At 46.4% G+C, this 25,265-nt stretch overlaps 1 protein-coding gene across 1 annotated transcript in view; it reads right to left on the bottom strand.

Annotated features, from left to right (window-relative positions):
* LOC147430156 (glyoxylase I 4-like) overlaps positions 1–25,265 on the bottom strand; it is a 57,321-nt gene that overhangs the window by 9,674 nt on the left and 22,382 nt on the right. The window contains exons 2-4 of the mRNA XM_086494659.1: positions 7,843–7,914; positions 7,630–7,713; positions 7,344–7,547 (exon numbers count right to left, since the gene is read on the bottom strand). Of these exons, the coding sequence (XP_086350785.1) occupies positions 7,344–7,547; positions 7,630–7,713; positions 7,843–7,891 (337 nt within the window). The 5' untranslated portion in view covers positions 7,892–7,914. The remainder of the gene's footprint in view (positions 1–7,343; positions 7,548–7,629; positions 7,714–7,842; positions 7,915–25,265) is intronic.

Genomic DNA, 25,265 nt, shown 5'->3' with positions numbered 1-25,265 from the left:
GTCGATCAGTATGCCACGGATACGGATTTTGCAGACATTTTCACACGGACACAGGATGGGGAGACAGTAGCGGGATATTCCATTAGGGATGGCTACTTGATGAGGAAAACCAGGTTGTGCGTTACACAGCCGTTGAGGGAAAAGGTTATGACCGAATGCCACTGTCCACCTTTTACAGGTCACCGTGGCATTGCTACCACCTTGAAAGGGGTAGAGAGATACTTCTTTTGGCCGAGACTCAAGAAGGATGTGGACGAGTTTGTGCACAGTTGCTAGGTATGCCAGAAGGTCAAGTTTGAAAGGCATAAAGCACAGGGATTGTTACAGCCTTTGCCCATACTCACCGGCCCCAAGGAAAGTGTTGCAATGGATTTCATTTTTGATCTCCCAAGAACACAAAGTGGTCACGATGGTATCTGGACTGTTATTGACAGATTTAACAAGCAGGCTCATTTCATTCCAGTGAAGAAAACAGTCAAGCCGGATCACTTAGCGAGACTGTTTCTGGCCCAGATCTTCAGATTACATGGCATGCCTGAGACGATTGTCTCCGACAGGAACCCCATGTTCACGAGTTTGTTTTGGACGGCTATTTGGGAGAACATAGGCACGCGATTGCAATTCTCGTCATCGTTCCACCCGCAGACTGACAGGCAATTAGAGATTGTTGATTCAGTGGTACTCGATTTGTTGAAGTCTTCTTCGTTACATCAGAAGACTACATGGGAAAGGTTTTTACCTTTGGTGGAATATGCCTACAGAAACACGATAAACTCTTTGATGGGGAAGGTGCCATTTGAGATTATTGAATTTGCTACGAAGGTTTCACCCTTCCTTAGCACGAAAGATAAGATTTTTCTTTGAAACCGACCAGTTCACGAGAGACTTGGTCCGGAAGGCTTTCGAGAAATCTCAGAAAAAGGCAACAGATCGACTTTGTCGTGATTTGAAATTGAAGGAGAACTATTGGGTGCTCTTACATTTTGGGAAGGCACGCCCGAGAAAGAAAAAAAAAGGGAAAAGGAGCGGGGCTTCTTTGAAAGCTTAGCATGAGATACTGTGGACCTTTCTAGATTTTCTGAAAAGATAAATGATGTCTCCTTTGGACTCAAGCTACCAGAATACTTGGAGGATTCACAATGTTTTTCATGTGAGTCTCTTGAAGCCTTTTGAAGGCGATGTGCCCGATGATGAGCAACCCGAAATGGACAAAAACGAGAAGATACTCGTTCCAGAACAAAAATTCGCACAGAAAGAAAAAAGGTAAAGCGAAATGACGGTTCTTGGTTAAATTCAAGACCTGCTCCGCATTGGATGCGACCCCCTCTTGGTGTAAAAACGTTGGCTGATCTGATCTGCTTCTTGGGAAGAGTACCTTATGCAGAGATGCGCCTTGGAACCATATTTACAGGGGACGGAGAGGACGGACCCTAGGTACGGGGGACGCCCTGCTCCGGGACAGGGACGGGTGGGTACAAACGGAAAATGGGATGCCAAGTGGGAACGCAGGCCAAACGTCCCAGGGACGGCACGGGACGAGAGGGGACGGCAGGGATGGGAGGGGACTTTTTTTAAAATTTAAAAAACTGATCATTTCTAGTGGCTAGTTCCTCTCCAATAGCCATATGTTTGAACTTTGAAGCACCCCAATGGCTATAAAAGCCACCCTTTGGGTCCTCATTTCTCGATGTTTTATTAGCACATTTACATCTATATGATTCATGTTCTTTGGTCTATTTAGTGTAAATTTGTGGTCAAAGTGATGCTCTATGTGTGTGGCATGTGTGTAGGTCAAAAAATGCCAAAAAAATCTCTTTTTTTTTGTGCCGTTCCGACCCCCGTCCCCGTTTCCTGACTTTTGCCGTCCCGTCCCCGTTCCCGACCCCGACCCGCCGTCCCATGTAACTATGCTTGGAACACAGCAGAGCTTGAAGCTGCTGATACCATGTGAGAGTGAGCGTGTGCGGAAGCGTGAGAGAGAGAGAGAGAGAGAGAGAGAGAGAGAGAGAGAGAGAGAGAGAGAGAGAGAGAGAGTGTCACAAGGCAAGCACCACGTGCCAATAGAAAAGAACAGACTGAACAGACATTTAGCACTTCAATAACAACTGAATTGAAAGAGAGAGACGACACGCGACACAGAGTGGCGGAATTCCACCCCAGAGAGTATTGGCCCCAAACCTTGATGCCCCTTTCGGTATTTCTTTATATTGCATCAACACAGTACAAGCCAGTACTCCAGACTCTGCACCTTCTCCCAGGAAGCATGCCAGAGAATGAGCCCTTACCTCATATTTAAAGGCCCTTGGCCTAAAAAGCAATTACAGTGAAAAGCCTTCAAACTCAAAAGCATCTGGTCCAAAAGCAAAGCCAAAAAGCTGTCAACGTAATTTACGGAAATCCATATAGCTTGCCACGTCATCAGCCAGCACAAAACACGGAAATCTATACAGCCTACCATGTCATCATGCCAACGCAATTTTCCGAAATCTGCCACGTCATCAGTTTTTGGCGTGTCCGGATCCTGCTTTATTTTCTTCCTTTATGTCACTTGGGGCCCCATCGAACGGGGTCCCCATAAGTTGGTAGGACTTTTTCTGTTACTTGTTCTTCTTAGGGTTTCGGCCCCTTGGACACATTTGTAAGTTGGCTCCATTCTTTAGGCTTTGACACGTCAGCAGTTTGTTACATCTCCCCTTCTTGAAAGAGAGTAATCGTCCGCGATTACAGCATATCTGCAAAACAAATCAAGTTAGCTCAAAAATTTCCGAGGGACAATCAATTTGCTCTTTTTATTAAGGAGTTAGCTTCTCCTTTCTGCTCTTTTGATCAAGGAGTTGGCTTCTCCTTTCGGTTGTTTTGATCAAGGAGTTAGCTTCTCCTTTCTGCTCTTTTGATCAAGGAGTTAGCTTCTCCTTTCGTCCAGATCGGAACTCTTGATATTCCGGCGTAGTAAAATTAGCCATCACACCCAGACCGTACTAACCTTCCATTAACCTTCCATGGGTGTCTTGATGCACTAAAATTACATACCCAGGCAATCTCATCCAATTAGGACTATTCAGTGATTGGCCCATCACAATGCAGCACAAATGCTTACATATGCATGTTACAAGAACAGCGCCGCTGAGCACTCCCCCCGCAGAGGACTATACAACCAAACGCTCCCCAGATCGCAATCTGCATCGCTTGGAGGTTCAAGCATACAACCAAACGCTTCCCAGATCGCAGTATGCGTCGCTTGGAGGTTCAAGCATACAACCAAACGCTCCCCAGGCATCGGCCTGCGTCGTTCGAAGGTTTTCTAGCATACAACGGAACGCTCCCCAAGCATTGGCTGCGTTGTTCCGAGGTTTTCAAACATACAACGAAACGCTTCCTAGGCATCGGCCTACGTCGTTCCGAGGTTCAAACAATACCAAAACAGTGTTCTTACTTCTCCACCCGGGAGTAAAATCACCAATCATTGAAACCAGTATCAATCCAGAGTCAAACAATTCAAATCGGCACCAAAACAGGTTCAAAACAGATACCATCCATTTCAAACAAATTCCAAACAGAATCACCAAACAAGATCAATCAGAACTCAAACTTAAAAAGCAATCTCGACATCAATCAAGCTCAAAAAGTCGCCTGACTTTCCATCTTGAAATCTGCACCAAAAATTAGACTTAGGTTCCTTCCATGAGGTCGTAGCTGAGCACAGCATGGTCCATCAGCTCTTGGACAGACAGTGTTTCTTTGTTGGCGAAGGTAGTCCCAAGAGATAGCAATCACATAGAACCTCCAAGGTCATCTGCTCGAGAAGAAACATCTACTGAGAGATGTCGAGAAATTTCAAGTTATAATCTGCTAGGGTTTCCATGGCAAGCATTTCAGGATATCCCACTCTGCCAGAAGTTGCACTCAGAAGGAAGATGTCAAAAAAAATTTCTTGAAAGCTTGCCAAGTACTTGGAGTGTGCAGCTTGGTAGCTATAGACATCAACATCTGCATGGCAGTGCTTTTGAGAAAAACAGTGACTCGAAACAAATATCGGATCCTTCTTTGCAAGTGATCTTAATGGCTTATGCCATGTAAGACATGAACTGTGAAGACGGGAACGCGCCCGATGCGCAATGAAGTAAGGGTAGGAGTAAGGGTAGGAGTGGCTAATAAGTCCGAATTGGAGGGCGAAGATACCTCAAATAAAATTCCAATAGCTCTGTCTAATAAGTCCGGGTTGTAGGGCGAAGATACCTCAAATAAATTTCCAATAGCTCTGTCTGCTCTTTTATAGGACCAGTATGCTTTCAGAAAAGCACACGCCTTATGCTCTAATACCACTGTCACAAGGCGGGCACCACATGCCAATAGAAAAGCACAGACTAAACAAACTTTTAGCACTTCAATAACAACTGAATTGAAAGAGAGACGACACGCGACATAGAGTGGCGGAATTCCACCCCAGAGAGTATTGGCCCCAAACCTTGGCGCCCCTTTCGGTATTTCTTTATATTGCATCAACACAGTACAAGCCGGTACTCCAAACTCTGCACCTTCTCCAAGAAGCATGCCAGAGAATGAGCCCTAACCTCATATTTGAAGGCCCTTGGCCTAAAAAGCAATTACAGTGAAAAGCCTTCAAACTCAAAAGAATTTGGTCCAAAAGCAAAGCCAAAAAGCTGTCAGCGTAATTTACAGAAATCCGTACAGCCTGCCACGTCATCATGCCAACGCAATTTTCGGAAATCTGCCACGTCTTCAGTTTTTGGCTTGTGTCCGGATCTTGCTTTATTTTCTTCCTTTATGTCACTTGGGGCCCCATCGAACGGGGTCCCCATAAGTTGGTAGGACTTCTTCTGTTACTTGTTCTTCTTAGGGTTTAGGACCCTCAGCCACATTTGTAAGTTGGCTCCATTCTTTAGGCTTTGACACGTGAGCAGTTTGTTACACACACACACACACAGAACACAAACGCAAGGTGTGAGAGGAGGGGGCAATCAACCCCCCATGACTACCATGAGCGAAGACCCAATATACAATGACCAAACGATCAGATGATAATGGAACGTGTACCCCCCTGGCCCCATATATATGAGTGTCCAAGGTGGACGCCCAACTTAAGTGGGCGGTTGGACAAGGTACAACCTATGCTATGGGTGGCCAGCCTGGAGACACTAGCCGTACAAGGAAGTGCCCTAGACCTGTGTGAAGCAACAGAGTGGTGTAAAAATCTAACACACACGGCATTGGTTGTAATGTGCAGCAGTAGAGTGATGGTGCAAGCTCAGGATGAGTGATCAGTGAGTGCTCAAGGTTCCTTTTACTTCTGAGAAGGGAGAGCCTTCCTTAACTTAGTGAGAGAATGTGCGATGACCAAAACAAGAGTGAAAGTGCTATGAATGGTAGAGAGAGAGAGAGAGAGAGAGAGAGAGAGAGAGAGAGAAGATAAGACACCAGATGGGGTCCCAAACCCCCCACCAAGGGCCCCCCTCTCTAATAGAGAGGTATTTGCTTTAGATTGCACGAGTCTGGTACAATGGTTCTAAATGCTATGAAGCTTGACAACAACGATGTCGACAACGATAATGACGTTGACAAAGATGACGACGATGAAGACGATGACAACGACGATGTCGAAGCTCATGGGCTGAAATCTGAAAATGCTCTTGATGCTTCTGGCTGAAATCTGAAATCGATGTGGATGCTGATGGGAACTTGCAATGGCGGCGAGGCTACGGGGCTAATTTGCTACTGTTGATGCCAACCATGGCTGAACTGAGAGCTGAAAGCTGAAAACAATGTCTTGGCCGGGATGGAAAGATTGACCGCAACGAGGAAAGGGCTGATCTGCTAGTGTACTACGGCAGTACACTGGGTAGAGCAAAAATGCTGCTGGCTGAAAATGCTGATGCCAAAAACGTTGGTGCTTCTTAAGAAAATGCCAAGAGATACTTCGTACTGCAGCACTGCTTGGTACTACTTGGTGCCTCTATGTTCCCCCGTGTCTTCTGCCTTCTACTAGCACCCAATGGTCCACTTATATAGGTGCCAGAACTTGGGTCGATCAGCCCTACAGAAACCCCACGATTTGGGTAGTTGAAAAGTCCCATCATTAATAGATTGACTACAAGAGGTGGTTCACACGCAATTTGGGAAAAATGGGTTCATGCGGTGAAAATGCTTGCGTCCTGCGTGCAGGCTCACAAAAGTGCCAGAACACTTCCTAGGCTACTTAAACCCTAGAAGTAAGTACAGCTTGTCCACATGCACATAGGGTTAGATGTGCACGTGACACTGGCCAAACCCTGGCATTGCTTCAACAAGGTACAAGCTCTAGTAACTCTACTCTACTTCCCCACACGGTAGAATGCCAAAGAGAGAGCCCAACATATATATTTAAATCCCAGTGAATACCTTCCAAGCGAAGTGAATTAGAACCATTAGTCAATCATGGAGTCCAATAAAGAAACTCCACACGCTTTTTCCATGCTAAATCAGCTGTGTAGAAAGCGGACAACCAAGAATCTTGCCATCAAAATGACCAAAAACTGCATCCTAATGTGTGATTGTCCAATTGCCACCAAAGAAGACATGCCCACCTTGGCATCGACTTGGTGATGGAGGGCATGCATTTCAGCGCGCACAATTACACAGCATTGCCGAGAGGGTGCTCTGCACAGCTGGAAACTGAAGCAAGAATCTGAGTGGAGTTCACTAGCTGATTGGTTGCTGCAGCTTCCACCATCTTTGGGCAGCCTGGAGGTGCTGTCCAAAACCCTCCCAGCTTTGGGCGTGTGCTGTCTTCCAAGTAGGATATGGCGTCGACCTCTAGATAGCAGTGTGTAAGGTGAGGCAGCACTCAAATCTTGCGATTGGCTTGGCGCTTCACTTATAGCAGGCAGTGTGTAATCAGCCTCAATTTCAAATCACAACTCACTGCTCATTGCCCACATCTTTTCAATTTCTACCTTCCAAACTTGCTTATTCCTCCACCCTGTAAATTATCCACCCCCTCTTAAGCTCCTCACTCTTTGAAGCCATAACCACCCCTTTTTCCACCCTCCCTCTTCCGCTTTTCGCCCACTCCCTATCATAGGCCACCCTCCCCATTCACCTTCCCATTTTGTCCCTGTTCAATCTTCCATCTTCCTATAGCTTCCTGAGATAACACCTTACAGCTGGACACTTCTTGGATGTGCTTGTAAAACTGCCTACTGTTCTCCTATAATAGCATAAAACAGAGGACTTCTCCTGTATAGAGTGATACCGGGAACGTAAATAAAAGATGAGGAGATTAACCTGTACAGACCAGCAACCAACTTGTAAAACAATTTTTGGATGGATGCAAAGCAATTCACAACCTGCATTTTTTAGTGCGCATTTTAGGCCATCCAGATTTTTGACATGAAGGCACATGTGTCGATCCCTTCCACCATGTAAAGGTCGTCCCTGAACAGGATCCGGATTTGGCAGTTCCATGAGATGAATCATCTGATCCCCAACCCATAGCCAAGCCCCACGAAAAGGAAGAGTTTTATCTGGTCGGAGGTCACACACTTTCATACCTGTAACAGGACATGTTGCAGATGACCACCATCAACAAAAGCTACAATAGCATGACTGATAGAAAGGTTAACCTATCCTCACCAAGTACGCCACAGTAGAATTTAAGTGACTTGTCAAGGTCCTTGCAAAGGATGCCAACATGGTGGACTCCAACAAAGCCAATGTCTGAACTTGAAAAATAGAACTTCTTGGGTGAATTGAAGGTACAACTTAAAAGAATGGTGTGTAAATATAGTTCCAAACTATAAATATTCTCTGTGCACAAGTCTTGGGGAAATGGATGGAACGGCAAACCTTTTTCCAGAGTTGTTGAACCAGAAGAGCACTCATCAACATGTCCCATAAGAGCTGGAGAGTGGTTAATACCTGCGGAAGCCAAACATTTTTAAAATCTCACTTAAAAAATCCAGCCCAGTAGATAGAACTGCTGGTTTTCTTATGTAAAAGTGATGATCACATACTGTACTGTGATGCATCTAGGACTTCCATCATTGCCAATGAAAAAAGCCAATAAGAAGTTCACAATATTTAACATAAGAGCCTACACTACCAGCATCATTGCTTCTTCACATACGTACATCTTTTCAGGGCTCTCTTCATGGATACTAAAGCAAGGATATCTGTTTGTATCAAATGTGTAGACACTGTGGTATGTCAACAACTGCTTGAATGACACAAAATCCACTCCAAAGAGTGAGAGACTAGCATGTGAACCATTAAATGCAGCTCCTAATGAGATACTTTAACATTCTTGCAGCTAACATTTTTGGATGTAAGTCACTTGCCTGCATCATCAACCACTTTCACTTTGTTGCAAACATGGATTATCAGCATAGAAGTGAGATTTTTAGACATCAACACCTCCTGGACTCGACATCACAACATAAGCCTATGATACATTGTTTCTATTCTGTTCTATTCACTTCTCATATTCAAACCTATGGGGGTAATGAACCCTGGCGTTTTTAACTTTCGCCCTCAATACACAAACCTGAGGTCGCTCTGATTGAAATAGACGGATGTGAATGTGCATGCACTTGCACAAATACTCACAATTCACCTCTTCTCTACAGCTGAAATTTTCATAAAAGAAGTCATCTTCAACAAGGTGGACCTAGAGCCAACCCTTCAACTACAAAAGCCTAGTGGATCATATGCCATTACCTTTGTGAGCTCATTTGCAGCACCTGCAAGTTTGGACTGATCCATTAAGTCAGTTTAAACCCTGGATAACCCTTTCTGCATAATTGATCGTACAAGGAACATCCTGCAACCAGCAACATTAGTAGGTAGCCTAGGACAAGTTTGCCTGTTTGCGGTCCCGTACCGGTGGGAACTGTGGATCATGGTGTCTGCAAGCATGTGCATGTGCCATCCATCGTGTTTTTGCACATACTTTCAATAAATTTCGGAGTTCCCCCCAGGTGGGCGACAGAGTGACGGGTGCTTTCTTTGAGACAGTGGGACCTCGGCATTCGCATGCCAAGGTCAGTCAGTTGAGGAGGCTCGACGGGTCCGTTGCTTCTGAGCCCGAGGATATGCGTGCAGTTGCTACTGACTTTTACCGTGAGTTACTATCTGCAGAGCCCCAGTCAAAGCGTCAGGATGCATGCAGGGAGCAGGTTTGGGCACAGATGCCTTGTCTTGTGACTGAGGAGATGCGTCAAAGGCTTGAGCTACCACTTCAACTTGAGGAGCTGCAACAGCTCTTAGGGCCCTCCCCCGTGGTAGCTCCCCGGGTGAGGATGGGCTGACTCCCAATTTTTTCTTAGAGTACTGGGACCTGCTTGGCCCAGATCTCTAAGTGCTTTTCAGCACATTCTGCACGCAGGGGTGATGCCTGACAGCATGAGTGAGGGCCTGATCTACCTCATTCCCAAGGAGGGTGGCTCCTTGGATGAGATTCGACAGTGGCGCCCCATCACCATCCTTAACTCAGCCTACAAAATTCTTGCCAAGGCTCTGAGTTTGAGGATTCAGCCATTTCTAGAGAGCCTTATACATGGGACTCAGACAGGTTTTGTCAAGGAACGCAGTATCCTTGACAACATCTTTACTTTTTTAGAGGCTTCTGCCCTGTCACGGCTCCGTGGTGAGGACCTAGTGATTCTTCTTCTCGATTTTGAGAAGGCATACGACAGAGTTGACTGGGACTTTCTAGAGGGCACTCTACGCAGGATGGGCTTCTCAAATGCTTGGATCAAAGGGGTGTCAGCTTTGTACAGGCAGGCTCACAGTCAGGTTCTTTTGGCGGGAGGTAGAGGTGATCGCTTCATGCTCACACGTTCGGTCAGACAGGGCTGTCCTCTTGCCCCCTTCCTCTTTCTGTTCTATGCGGAGGCGATGAGCAGGTTTTTGGTGTCGCAGCAGGTTGGTCTACAGGGCTTAGCACTCCCTATTCGGAGAGATGAGCTTCTGGACGCTGAGTTTGCCGACGACTCAGCCTTGTACTTAGAGAGCCAGGAGGCCAACCTTCACAGGTGTGAGCAGCATACTTACCAGGAACGGGAATTTGGAACGGGGAACGGGGAACGGCAACATGCATGAAATGCCATTCCTTGTTTCGGGTACTCACGTTTGAAACACGGAACGGGGATTCGGAACGGGAAATTGGGATGGGAACGGGGAACGGGGACCTGAAAATGGCCATTCCCTGTTACTATGGTGAGCAGGCTCTGGAGACCTTCTGTTGTGCATCGGGCGCACTAATCAACTGGAGAAAGACAGTGGCTTTCTCGGTTGGTAGTGCTCCTCTACCCGATTGGATGTCAGGAGAGGGTTTTAGGTGGATTCCCCCAGGGATTGCAGTTCGGTACTTGGGTTGTCAGGTTGGTTTAAACTTGTCTCCCGAGCAGCAGATTGCTCCCCTTCTCCTGTCTATCAGGAGAAAGTTGTTACATTGGAGCTCAGCACGACTTTCTTTGGCTGGAAGAGTAGTAGTGGCCAACCAGGTGTTGTTGGCGACTATGTGGTACATCACTTCTTGTTGGATCTTCTCGAGTTCTTGTATCAGCCAGGTAGAGAGGCTGATCAGAAACTTCCTTTGGTCAGGACGTGACACTCAGATAGCCTGAGCCAAAGTGGCTTGGCAGGTCATCACTTTCCTTGTTCACAGGGAGGGCTTGGGATCATTGACCCAGCACAGTAGAGCAAAGCCCTTCTTGGGAAATTCATCGTCAGAGGACTTCTTCCAGGTAAGGAGCCCTGGAAGGAGTTCTTGCTACAGCGGCTTTGTGCTAGGGTGCCTCAGGCAGGAGGCCCCTGGCAACCTTTGACCAGATGGATCTTCACAGAGATGCGCAGAGTTGGTTTGAGCAGGAGACTGGAGGACCGCTTCGCTGTGAGTCTGCTTCACTCTTGGGAGCTCTTGCGACGAGGCCTGGAGCAGAGACAGCCTACTTGCACGGAGGAGCGCCTACGGTAGCCCCTTGTCTGGAACCCCATGGTTAGCGCTCAGAGAGGCCACTTGGTTGGTAGTCGGCCTCATGTTTCCTGGGGTCCCATGGCAACGGGTCCAGCGCGCTCTTTAGGTGACTAGTTAGAGTTCACAGGCTTGTCAGAGGAGATGCAGGGTTTCCAGCTACAGGGCATGAGAGGGGTGCAGAGCATGTGCCAGGACATCTCAGAGGCGTTCCAGCTGAGTGGCTCACGCCTCTCGAGCCAGTAGCACCCAGGTGGATGGGAGCCTTCACACGACTGGAGGTTCTCATCTCCGTCAGGGCCTACTCAGAGACTGTTCCCTCCCTTTTCTTCAAGCTTCCGGGTGGGGGACGCCTACAACGAGTTGCAGTAGAGGCCCCGCAGGTGGCAGAGTGTTGTTTTCAGAGGATCCGAGTAGTGGGCATCTGTGGAAGGACTTGTGTCATAGATCCTGACCCAGCAGCTCTTGAGACTGGACACTGGAGGCTGTGGGCTTGGGAGTGTTGTCCACTGGCACGAGTACAGTGGGATCCTGGTGAGTGGCTCTGGAGGGACCCCTTCTCTTCTGCAAACCACCTAGGAGTCCCTTTCTTTCAGTACATTGTTCGACTGGGACGACGTCATTTACTAGTAGCATAGAGAGAGGCCCGCCCCGCTGCAGCAGCTCATTGGCAGGAGGAGGGTCTCACAGTTGAGTTCTTGGCAGCCTTCTAGGAGAGGTTGTGGGACTCCAGACAGCCGAGGTGAGTCACCTTGTTTCAATGGCTGGTCGCACACAGAGCTACGGCAGTTGGGAGCTGGCTAGTGCATAGTGGTCTCTCGACCGCATCTGCAGCTTGTGACCATCTTGTGGAGAGTCAGCGTCATTGTCTCTGGGACTGTCCCTCGGCCCAGCAGATGTGGCTACAAGTTCTTCGGCTGATGCCTGCTCTCTCCACGGCTCGTCGACAGTACAGTTGGGGAGCAATGGCTTGGTCCACCCTCACGGGCCCGGCACTTCAGTTTGAGCTATCTTCCACCAGCAGGATGATAGTGATGCAGGAGGGGCGACCTACACTCCAGCCTGCTACAAAGCTTACTCCACAGGAGTGGGGCAATGAGAGAGAGGAGTGTTGGGAGCTCATCAGTGGCCTGACACTCTGGTTCATATGGCGGGCCCGCTACTTCCGCATCTTTGAGGCTCGCCCTGTGCCACCAGTAGAGATTGTTCGCGATTTTTGGCTAGAGCTGATCCATACTCTCAGAGGACAGCTTGAGGGACTACAGGGCAGCTCCGACTGCATGCGGGAGCGCAGAGAGGCTTTCCTTCGACTCTGGCGTCCTGGGCCTTTTTACACCATGGTCCAGGGAGTACTCCGATGGCATTACCGACCACCTGTGTAGCTTTTCCCTCCCCCCATTTCTTGATTTAGCCCCATTGTACATATGCTGGTTTTTTCATTGGGAGAGTCTCCCATCATGGTTGTTGTAGCCCTCTCTTGAAGAGGTGGTTGTAGCCCTATGGGCATTTTCAGTAACTAATAGAAGGATCTTTTTCTCGGAAAAAAAAATTCGGAGTTCCCAACTGGAAACCAGAGGTGACTTGGCTTAATTTTGAAGGGATTTTTCATTTAAAAGTTGGGACTCAAAATGAAATTACAATATAAGCACCTCTTGGGGGGTGGTCACTTAAGGAATAGAGAAGAGGCTACCACATCTAAGGGAGTCCTTGCTCTTTATTACCCAGTTACAGGCCTCCAAGTTTAGGAGTACTACCTTGCAGCCTTAGGCAGGCCAAAGCTTCCCATCTCAATAGCACTTGGGGCATCACATCTACCAGCACTCCTTGCGATTCTGCTGGAGGTGGGTAAGCCAGGTGCCAGCCCTGATAGGTGACCCAGATTAGCCAAGAAGCCTTGGATTTGGCGTGCCAAACCATCCCGAATCGAGGAGTATATGCAGGAGGGAGATCAGCCTTAAGAAAGGACCCCATAACGCTCAGCGTCCCCCTGCGTATTTGGTAGCCAGATTTGCAGCATATAGATCTGCTTCCCAGTCCCTGAATCATGCTCAAAAGGGCCAAGAATTATCTCTAAAGTGAATCCAAATCAGATTAGTTCATTGCATCCAAGAATTCAGCTCATAGCAACCTATTTTCAGCCATGTAGAACCTAGATTCAACATCCATGACCTTACCCAAATCAGCCCTATATGGAAGAGGAGTATGCGATGGTCTTCTCCGTTTAGGGGGTGTTGGATAGCGTTTTGCCCGCCGTCTTTGTGGAGCCATCTCCGCCGATGGTGGCAGGAGACTCACTTCTTTCTCGTTCTTTTGGTGGGCACTCTACCGTTGAAACTTTGGCTCTCGTTTGAGAGGGAGATGCCTCATCGAGTAGTAAGTTTTTGAGCCCTTCGTACGGGTCCTCTTTCTTCCCTTATCGGAGAGAGTCCTCTTTTGGAAGTCTCACCAAGAGCTTTCCTAGGTACTCTCTCCTTGGTGGGGAGTTTGGAGAATACCACGGGTGCGCAATTGTTGTAGCACTTCCTTGGAGGGATTGACATGTTTGGACACTCCAAGCAAGAAATCAATAGCAACACACGAAAAGAAATTGCAAATAACTGAACTGAACTTGAGTAGAAAGAGAGAAGAGGAGAGTCAACACGGATCAACGGAGTTCTGTTCCTAGAAGCACTGGCCCCAAAGACTAGCACCCCTTTCGGTATTTCTTTATTATTGCTTCGCAAAGGCGCAAGTCCCCGATTGGTCCAGCTCTCTAAGACTCCGCTTTTAGATGCTCTCTAAAGAGTGGCCTAGAGGTTCCTCATAAACAAAGGGATGCCCCAAAAGCTTCTCAACCAAAAGCACCTCACCCCTAAAGCATATACTCCCAAATGCATAGCGCAAAACCTACCAGATCCAGCCAACGCAAAGCGCAGAAATCCGTAGAGTCATGCCACATGTCACTTTAGCGCAATTCGTGGAGATTGGCAGCAGTCCTTACGCTTTTGGTCTTTTCAAGGTTTAAGCGCCTCAATCGGTGTCCACATCTTTTGGGTTCCATCAGATCTTTTGAATTAGAGTTTTTAAACTCTTAACCCCTTGTCCTCTTGGCCAGTTCCTCGAGTTGGGCACGCCATGTCACAAACTTGAGACATATCCCCCTCTTGAAAGAATTGTAATCGTCCTTGATTACACCTGCAAAACAGACAAAAGCCAAAACCTTTTTTCAGTAGACACTGACTCTATGCACACATGCACTAGACTGCACACATCCCAGTACTTGCACAAAGACATCAGTCATTGATCGATCACATGTCAAGGGTCCAAGATACAAATCATGATCATTGTAACATTTTTAGCAATCACATCTAGACCATGCTGATCTTTTCACGGATATCTTGATCCACTAAATCATGTCACTGCAAGATTCATATTTTTCACACATTTCAAACAAACCATGCCTATGACCATCCCCACAAGACAGTACATTCACAAAGCATGTAGTCCACAAATATCACACTTAGTTCACACTCAATACCGTGTTTCAATCATTCAATCTAGCCATCTCATCTAGTCCAGAACTCTTGATGCACCTCATCTCATCCCTTCAGAACTCTTGTTGCACTCACAAAAGTATCCAACCATCTCATCAAGATAGAAATCTTGATGTACAATCACATTCACTAAGCCATAACATCTAAATCTCGTTGATCTCTAATAGATGTCTAGATGTACTAAATTCATCAAATCATTCATCAAATAAAATGTTGCAAACATTTCATCTTCTTTTATATCACTCTCATAATACACACACGAAAGTGTACATGTAATCGGTTCAATCTAGGAGATCTCCAATTCAATGTACATAGTTTCGTACAGTCAAATTACTGTCAAACCATCAATATATCCCTAAAATCTCAAAGAGAAATTAGTGTCTTTATTCAATCTAGGCAACCTATGACAAGTGAATGGAGTGGCTCCCCTCTTGTGCAACACCAGGTTCAACCCGTTGCTTCAATGTGCACTTAAGAAAAAGACACTGCTAAAAATCCAAAAGCCATAAAGATACAACTAAAAATTGAAGAGAATCTGCCAAGTTCTTTTCCCTAGTGGACACTAACTTGTCCGTAGGATATGTCAATGAGCTGGCGTGCATACCAAAGGCTTCTTTGGCATGTCCCATAAGCCTCTGAATGGATTTTGACTTTTGCTTGAAGCAATATCGTCAAATCTCTTTTGGTAGTCCATAACAAAACCGCTCAATTTGGTCCTTCACGATGATCCTCCAAAACGAGGACATTTGTAAAATGGTATCCCAAAATCTCTAACAATAGTCAACCAAAGTGTCTTCCTTTTTCGTTCTCAGATGATGCCAAGCCGTGATGACATCTTCACCTGTTATGTCCCGCTCTTGGGAGAGGGGATCTAGCCCAGACGCCGTCGGGATGGGCGTCCAGTGTCCGGGCGGACGTAGTGTGAACACGGCCAGTGTGGCCGGCCATTATTATAAAAGGGAGGCCAAGGCCTCATTTGTAGTTGTCGACCCCCATTGGCAAAGAGCCAATGGTTAGCCCGCGAGGCTAGGAGTGCACGAGGTCACCTTGAGGAGGTGAGGCCGGGTGGTATGGGACGCTCGGTCTTACAGGTGCACGCCTATGTCCTCGAACACTAACCCAGCACGAGGGAGCTGCCGGATGGTGGCTATGGTCGGGTGGTTCGTCCGACGCGTGTCTGTAGGCGGTTCGTGTAGCCGGGAGATCCACTCCCTGAGTTCGTTTCATGGTATCAAAGCCGGCTTGGCTTCACAAAGGACTACGTGCACACCTATGGGCTAGTTAGAAACTGTTTCATGCAAGTTTTGATGAAATAATTGTTTACCTCATTATTTTCTTCTCATGAGCATGTTTGCAAGTGAAGTTTAATGTGCTTCTCGCTGATTTTGACAAAATTCAGCAATCTAGTAGGCGGAAGTGCTGAAAATCGCTAGATTTTTACTGCTTTTACTGATTTTGTGATGAAAATCACGGTTTCACTTATATATTTACTCATTTTTACGGGTAAATTATTGATTTTCGATACTCCGTAACGCTTCTACTAGTTTTTTTATTAAAACCAGACTTTACAAAGGAAGAGAGAGAGAGAGAGAGAGAGAGAGAGAGAGAGAGAGAGAGTTGCCTCTCTCTTTGCTTGCGCAATCTGAGTCTGCAGGAGAGAGAGAGAGAGAGAGAGACTTGCCTCTCTCTTTGCTTGCACAATCTGAGTCTGCAGGGGAGAGCGGGGAGATGTGTTGACAGGAGAGAGAGGATGAGTGCTCCTCCACGCTGGCTCCGAACTGGCACCCTTTTGCGTCTTGGGCACAAGCAGCCACGCGCTGGTCCGTGGCTTTTCTCTCTCCACGCGTCGCACGCTTTGCCCCACTTGCTGATTTCCTTTTGTGCAAACCTAATCTGCTTGCGTTGAGTTTTTTAACTCACCAAGGACTTTTTTATTTAAGTGGCTAAGGACACTTGACTTATTTTTTTTTAAAAAGGGCCAGGACACTTTGAATTTCTAAAAGAGTATGAATCATTTAGCGAATAGTTCATGCACTAACTGTACTTTTAGCACCAAAGTGTTTGATAAGCACGATCTTCTCCGTTTCCCCGGGAAGATCAATGGTCACAACGTGACCGTACTCCTTAATAATGGAAGCTCACACAATTTTGTGGATGCAAATTTGGTGCAGAAACTTAGCATGCGGACGCGGGACAGTGACCATGAGTATCGCGTGAAGATGGCTCGTGGCGAGGATATGGATGTATGGAATCGGATAGTTCCAGATTTGTCGCTCAAGCTAGCTGATTACAAAGAGACCCTGGATTTCCACATCATACGCCTGGACAGAGCAGATGTTATTTTAGGAATTCCATGGTTTTATGATAAACAAGACTCATTGTATATAGACTATGTACATCACTCTCTTGTTTTCGTTAAGCAAGACATGCCTCATGTATCTGTGTCGCTTATTAATCAAAATTCTGTAAATAATGGTTTTGCAATACCAGTTGTTACTACTTTGGAAATGAATAAAGATACAAAGTCTTCTAATGTTGACTTTTATCAATGTGTACCATCTGTTTGGTTTGATTCATTAGTGCTTGGTACTTCTGTCACTGAATTTTGTAACAATGTTTCATGTTCTTTTGTTGAACTTGGGGATTCCGACAAATCCAACCTTACCCGAGAAATCATGACTGATTTCAAGGATGTTTTTCCTGATGATCTACCTCCTGGCTTGCCGCCTTCGAGAGGAGTAGATCATGGCATTGAGTTTGTGGCTGATAGTCAGCCCAGCAACCCTATCGGTTTAGTAAAACCGAGGAGGACGAGATTCAGCGGCAGTTGAAAGATTACCTCGACAGGGGTTTTATTCGGCCAAGTAAATCCCCGTGGGGAGCGCCAGTGTTACTTTCTCGAAAGAAGGATAACACTATGCACTTCTGCGTGGATTACAAAGGGTTGAATAAGCTCACTGTTAAGAATAAGTATCCGCTCCTGCGTATGGACGATCCGATAGATCGGCTCTATGGAGTGCTGTATTTTATGAAGATAGACCTGCGACCAGGCTATCACCAAATACGGATCAAATTGGAAGATATTCCTAAGATAGGTTTCCATACGCATTATGGTCACTACGATTGCCTTTTGGTTTGACCAATGCTCCAACTACGTTTCAGCAGATGATGAATGATCTGCTGAGACCATTTTTAGGCAGCTTCGTTGTTGTATTTCTCGTTGTATCTTGATCTACAGCCGAAGTTTGTCTGCGCACCTAGCGCATATACGCGTTGTTCTCAAAGTACTGAGAACTAAGAAGCTTTATGCTAAGGCCTCTAAGTGCCAATTCTTCAAGAAAGAGCTTCTGTATTTGGGTCACATCATTACTCGCGATGCAATTCGTGTTGACCCTGAAAAGTTTGATAAAGTGCGAAATTGGCCCATTTTGAAGAATGTGCGCCAAGTAAAGTCCTTTTTAGGCTTTATTGGATTCTTTCGCAAGTTTATCACGGATTACTCTAAAGTTGCTGCTCCGCTTATGCAACTCTTAAAAGGAGGAGTGAAAGGGCAGTCCTCACCGTAAAGGTAATCCCCCTGTTGTCTGGAACGAGCGTCTCGACAAGAGCTTTCGGACACTAAAGCACTTGGTGACTACTGCGCCAATATTGCACATTGTGGATCCTAGCAAACTATTTGTGGTTGAAACGGATGCTAGTGATTATGCCATTGGTGCAGCATTATACCAGGATGGACGTCCTGTTACGTTTGAAAGTAAGAAACTTTCTGACGCTGAGATGCGTTATCCAACGTATGAGAAGGAGCTTTACGCCGTAGTCTAGGACTTGAGGAAATGGCGGCACTACTTGTATGGCTCTACGTTTGTTGCATCGACAGATCATCACTCCTTGCGCTATGTCTGTGATCAAGGTGATCTCAGGGGCCGGAAGGCTAGATGGGTTGAGCTTATACAAGAGTTTGACTTTGAGATCCGTTACAGAAAAGGATCCAGCAATATAGTTGCTGATGCACTCAGCAGGATTCCTGAGGTTAATGCCTTGTCTATGGCTGTCACGTGACACATCCAACCCCACGTGTCCGTGGACAAGCTATAGCATGACCAAGGTTCAGTTCAGTTAAGTCAGTCTAGAATAGGAAGTGATCTGGCACTTTTGTGAGTTTGTTCGCAGACCATGCATGTCCAGACACTTAGATTAGATCCATATCCTCTGGTTGCACACAGCGTGACCATCAAATTCCAGTCAAATCCCATCAATAGCATTTTGACAATGCATAGACCTATTTTCCCTATTTTTGACATTTTTCACTTATTCTTTTTAAGTGACTTTTGTTGGGAACTAGGTAGGGCAATTTTGCTAAGATAATATATAAGCAAACCAGAGCTAGCACTTTCTGGCAAAAGAGGCAGCAGGAGCACACGCTCAACAGGCAACTTCTCAGCAGAACCCCCAAGAGGCCTAGCGTTTTTGCATCACAACAGAAGGCTGGCGTTTTTGGACCAGATCAGCCCGCATTTTTGCATTGGCAACAACTTGGCGACAGTAAGAAGCAGAAGACTCCTAGCGGTAGCAAATTTGCACAGCGACAGCAGATCAGCCCTAGCGTTAGCAAATTTCCACCGCAAGTCAGATTTTCAGCCCTAGCGTTTTTGCATCTGCCAGGCATTTCAGCGTTTTGCAGATCTATCGCGACGGAACCAACACAAGCACCAGCGTTTTCAGTTTTCAGCACTTAGACATCGCAGAACAAGTCCCGAACCTCGCAGATCTCACCTTTCCGCAGCAGTTCCTTGCCGCACGGTGGGATACATCGAAGTTTACAGATTCAGCCTAGAAAACACAGATTTCAGCATCTGCGTTTTCAGCGCGTCATCGTCGTACCGTCGTCATCGACATCGTCATCGACATAGAGTCACAATTCAGGAGATAAAGATTTGTAGATTTCAACCATTAGCATTTCCAGATTTCAGCCCGTCTAGTCGTCATCCTCATCGTCATCGACATCGTCGGCAAGTCCAAGCATTGTAGAGATTTGTGCAATCATAAGTAGACAGCTCTCGCCATAGAGAGTGGGGCCTTCGGAGGAGGGTTTGACAACTTTCTGGTGTCGTATTCTTCTCTCTCTATCTCTCAGTCTCAGCACCTTCATTCACAGTGTCTATTCACTTTGTTTGTGATCATTTACACGCTCTCACTAAAGGAACGGAAGGCTCTCCCTGTCACGTGACACATCCCAACCCTATGTGTCCGTGGACAAGCTACACCACAGCAGAGTTCAGTCAACCAAGTCAAGTCAAGTCTAGATTAGCAGTGATCTGGCACTTTTGTGAGTCTATTCGTAGACCGTGCATGCCCAGTCACTTAGCATGATCATCGGAATTCCCATTAGAATCCATTAGCATCAGTTAGGGGAATTTTCCATTACATTTAGCCTATTTTCCTATTTATTGGTATTTTCACTTATTATTTTTAAGTGACTTTCCAACAAAAATAGGTAGGGCAATTTTGCTAAGTTAATATATAAGCAAACCCAAGTTAGCACTTTCTGGCAGAAGAGGCAGCAGGAGCTTCCCCCTCAACAGGCAACTTCTCAGCAGTACCCCCCCACCATCAAGATCCATCGCCATCCTTGCCTAGCCTTGGCGTTTTTCCACAGCATCAGCATCGCCTGGAAGCTTCCACCTTCTGGCGCAATTGTCCCCCCTTGCATGATCGCCCTACAGTGCTATTTCAGCCAGAGTTTTCATTTGCAGAAAAGCACCAAATCAGCCAGCGTTTTTTATGCAAAAACGCCAACCCAACCTTCAGCTTCTCCAGCGTTTTCAGCCCCATCTACTAACGCTAGGGAATCTGCAGTTCAGCCATTGGAAAACGCAGGTTTTCAGCAGTTAGCAAAGTAGCAGATTCACCTCAAGTTGGTTGCAGATTGCTTCCCCATCTTCAACCATAAAAACGCAGCCAAAACAGTCATTTTCAGCCACCGAAACAGTCCCCGAATTCAGCGATTAGAAGCCTACAAATTTCAGCCATCGAGTCGTCGTTGACATCACCGTCGTCGTCATCGGCATAGTCCAACTTGCATCTGTCCATTGCATACGCATTGTACACCTTTGTGCAATCAAAGAATAGACCACTCTCACCGACGAGAGTGGGGCCTTCGGAGGAGGGTTTTACAACCTCTCGGTGTCGTATCTCTTCTCTCTCCTTCTCTCAGTCTCATTCACTTGCACACACAATATCCACTCACTTTGGTCGTGACCACAACACTCTACAAGACGGAAAGCTCTCTTTCCCTAAGGACTAAAAGGAACCTTGAGCAATAAAGATCAATAATCTTGAGAAAAAAACAACATTCATTCCGCTGCACCTAACATTGGTATCAGAGCTTTGGAAGTGTTCTGCATTACTCAAGGAAAGAACCACAAGAATTTTTTTTGCTTGTTGAGATCGCACGAACCCAAGTTTACTTGGGCGTGGCGATTCCTAATCGTGTTTTGTTGAAGAGTGACAGGAATCCCAAGAAAGAAGGGCTTGTCCAACCTCCCCTTGTGTCTCTTTTCGCTCATTGAGAGCGGACCGTGCACTTAGCGGCCGGCCAATCGACATGAGGTGGGAAAAAGCAACCTTGTGTGAGCACAAGGCCGCCAAGGGGTGCGCCCGCAGAAAAGGGTAGAACTCGGGTGAAGAGAAGATCCTTCTCCAACACGATTTGCACGCGAAAGAAAACCTCAAGAACCCCAAGAACCCAAGACCCTCAAGACTCAAGAACCTCAAGAACCCAAGATTCTCACGAATCAAGGACCTCAAGACCCTCAAGACCCTCAAGAACCCAAGTTCCTCGCGAGCTTAAGACCCCAAGATCATAGTGCATGATCGTCACCCGAAGCGGCATGGATACTTCGCATTCAGGTCATGAGCATGAGAGAGGCGACGAAGGATTCTCCCCACCAGGAGATTTTTCCAACCCTCCCCCTTCGCCATCTACGCCAGACCCTATGGAGGCAATGATGAAGCAGATGATGGCCATGATGGATAGACAGGAAGACAAGCGCCTTGCTTTAGAACGCGAGCGCGACGCAAGAAAAGAAAGAAAAGAACTAAGGAAGGAAGAAGCGGCAGCACGAAACGCAGCATTGGGGGCCGATCGTGCCGCACATAGATTGGCTATAGAGACCGAGCGTGAAGCTCGTAGATTGGCTTTGGAGGCCGAGCGTGAGGCTCGACGAGAGCTACCCACTCAAGAATTGATTGCCCAAGTCCTAGCCTCGAAGACCGAACCACCCAAAGATCGTGGAAGTTCGTCAGGTGGCGCAAGCCACGACACGGATTCCAACCATCCAGTCACAGAAAAGTTGATTTTCAATAAGTATGACGGTAAGATGGATGCTACAGTTATTCATTCTTGGTTGCATCAACTTAATGCTTATTTTGCGACAAAAAAGAAGACAAGCAATAGCAAAGTTTTGACGAGGGCAGCTATGTACCTTGCCAGTGATGCCATTAATTGGTACCACGCATGGCAAGAGGCACAGCTAGCCGCGCACCTAGAGGCAGCCGACGATTTCACGCCCCTCTCCTTTAGTTGGGCTGATTTCCAAGACAAGCTCAAGGTGCGGTTTATGCCACCTCAGTACCTCGCACGATTGAAGGACGATTGGCGCACTCTCAAGCAAAATGGTATGCCGGTTATGTCTTTTTCTAATCGTGTTTTGCAGCTAGGTACCCAATTACGCATGTCGGATGATGAGCGCAAAGAGGCTTTTCTCTTTGGATTGGACGAGTATATCAAGTACGATGTCGAGGTATTCGATCCAATCGATCGCAACAAGGCGGTAGCGATTGCTCTTGCACAGGAGACGAAGCACAACAAGGGAAAGCCTAAGGAGAACAAGACTTCCACAAGTACTTCGCAGACTCCTCAAAACGGTAAGAACGGTAAGAATGATAACTCTTCTAACCAATCTTCCAACAGTATCTCAACAAAGAATTCTTCCAATGAATCTAAGGGTAAAGCTAACACAACTGCTAAACCTAAGCTTACTCCATATGAAAAGGTAGCACAAGGAATTGTAGGAGGATACATCACTTCGGAAGAACAAAGCACTTAATTCTAAAGACGGTCGTTGTTTTCATTGTCACATTAAGGGTCACATAAAAAGAACATGTCCTAAGCTTGAATCGAATGAATCTAAAGAACCCACAGCACCCACTACATCCGTCAATGCAATGAATAATAACACGATTGTGCCCAAAGTTTCTCAGGACCCTCCCATTGATGATTCTCTCATTAAATGTTATGGTCGTACATCGGGACACCGTTTTGTCATATTGTTTGACCCAAGTAGTATGCATGATGTGATCAGTTCCTCTCTTGTTGAGAGAGCCCGCCTCGAAGTTAGTCCGAGATCTCCTATCGAGGTCTTTGGCTTTCGTCCCGGTATGGACGCTCTCATCACGGAGGAGTGCCTTGATGTGCTGTTTGCAATTCAACAGACTGCCTTCACTAGAAGATTTGTTGTTTTTCCTCTCTCAGGATGTGATACGATTTTAGGCATTAAGTGGTTTCGTGAGACTGATGTTGTCATAAAATTTGCGGCTAACACTATAACTCTCAATGCCGACAGTGATTCTCCTACTGTCTTTCATGGAGTGGATACTTCTCCTTCTCCATCTCTCATTGCTAATATGCAGGACAAGATTGAAAGGATTCGGGATAAGGAGATTCTCTCGGTCTCTCTTTCTCCACAGCATGACACACAGGATTTGCATGATTGTGTGAAGCATGATGGTGCTTTGATTGACCATGATTTGCATAATGATTTGGATGATAAAGACAAGCATGATGAATTGCATGAACAAGATGTGATTGTTCACAAGGATGATGTGTTAGTGGATGCTTTTCCTAGCGAAGCTAACCTCGTTGTAGATTCGATCAATCACGAAGATCCGATCTTGGCTTTCGAGTCGAGGTCCAAAGAACCCCCACAGGACGATTCGATCATTCAGGACGAACCGATCTTGGCTCTCAAGCCTTGGTCCAAAGAACCATCACAGGAAGTATTATGTGTTCGCATGATTGATACGCACGCATTGTTCGAGTGTTTCATTCGTGAAGGTTTCCTATATTTTAGTCAGCATCGTTATGTGATCCCTTTTCCTAGGCATGACACATTGTATGTTGAGCACGTTTCTCTCATGGATGAGCATGAATGTATGCGGATTGTGCATGAAAAGTTGAAAAGTTTGTATGTAAGGAAGCCACATTCCATGTCTCTTCCTTGGCATGACACAGTTTCTGAACGAGCCCCATCTACTAACGCTTCTCCAGCGTTTTCAGCCCCATCTACTAACGCTAGGGAATCTGCATTTCAGCCATTGGAAAACGCAGGTTTTCAGCAGTTAGCAAAGTAGCAGATTCACCTCAAGTTGGTTGCAGATTGCTTCCCCATCTTCAGCCATAAAAACGCAGACAAAACAGTCATTTTCAGCCACCGAAACAGCCCCCGAATTCAGCGATTAGAAGCCTACAGATTTCAGCCATCGAGTCTTCGTCGTCATCACCGTCGTCGTAATCGGCATAGTCCAACTTGCATCTGTCCATTGCATACGCATTGTACACCTTTGTGCAATCAAAGAATAGGCCACTCTCGCCGACGAGAGTGGGGCCTTCGGAGGAGGGTTTTACAACCTCTCGGTATCTCTTCTCTCTCCTTCTCTCAGTCTCATTCACTTGCACGCACAAGTGAATGAGACGGAAAGCTCTCTCTTTCCCTAAGGACTAAAAGGAACCTTGAGCAATAAAGATCACTAATCTTGAGAAAAAAACAACATTCATTCCGCTGCACCTAACACTCCCTTCCCTAAGAAAAAGGAACCTTGAGCACAGTTCGGAGCACTCATCTTGAGCAAAGTTCAACATTCACTTCTGCTGCACCTTACATTGGTATCAGAGCTTTGGCAGTGTTCTATATCACTCAAGGAAAGAACCACAAGAACCACAGAATTTTTTTGCTTGTTGCGGTTGCACGTTACCCAAAATTTCTTGGGCGTGTCGATTCCTAATAGAGTTTTGAAGAGTGACAGGAAACCCAGGAAAGAAGGGCTTGTCCAGCCTCCCCTTGTGTCTCCTTTCACTCATTGAGAGCGGACCGTGCACTTAGCGGCGGCCAATCGATGTGAGGTGGGAAAAAGGAACCTTGGTGTGAGCGCAAGGCCGCCAAGGGGTGCGCCCGTAGAAAAGAGCATAACTCGGGTGAAGAGAAGATCCTTCTCTAGCACAGATTGCAAGCTAAAGAAGAACCTCAAGAACCTCAAGACCCGCAAGAACCTCAAGAACCTCAAGAACCTCAAGAACTCAAGAACCCCAAGAACCAAGACCCCCAAGAACCCAAGTTCCTCGTGAACTTAAGAACCCAAGACTTCAGTGGATGGTCATCACTCAAAGCGGAATGGATAGTTCGCTTGGAGGTGATGAGCAACTCTTTCATGTGTTGGTCGCTCTTTTCTTTTCTTGCTTTGTTCTCGCGATCAAATTCTGCTTGTCTTGCTTTGTTCTCGCGATCTATGGCTGCCATTCTTTCTGTGCATTTACGCTCTATGGCTGCCATTCTTTCTTCGTGGTCACACTCTATTTCTGCTTTTCGTTCTGCATTTCTTGCTTTGCGTTCTAACTTCTTGTCCATCATCATCTTGTCGAAAGCTTCCATAGGAGTTAGGGCAATCCTTGTCGTAGATGGGGAAGGGGCTTGGTGGGGAAAATTCTT

The sequence above is a fragment of the Adiantum capillus-veneris genome, chromosome 22 (assembly GCF_014529385.1).
Source record: "Adiantum capillus-veneris isolate H3 chromosome 22, ASM1452938v2, whole genome shotgun sequence".
NCBI lineage: Eukaryota > Viridiplantae > Streptophyta > Polypodiopsida > Polypodiales > Pteridaceae > Adiantum > Adiantum capillus-veneris.
This window is presented reverse-complemented; position numbering and strand designations above follow the sequence as displayed.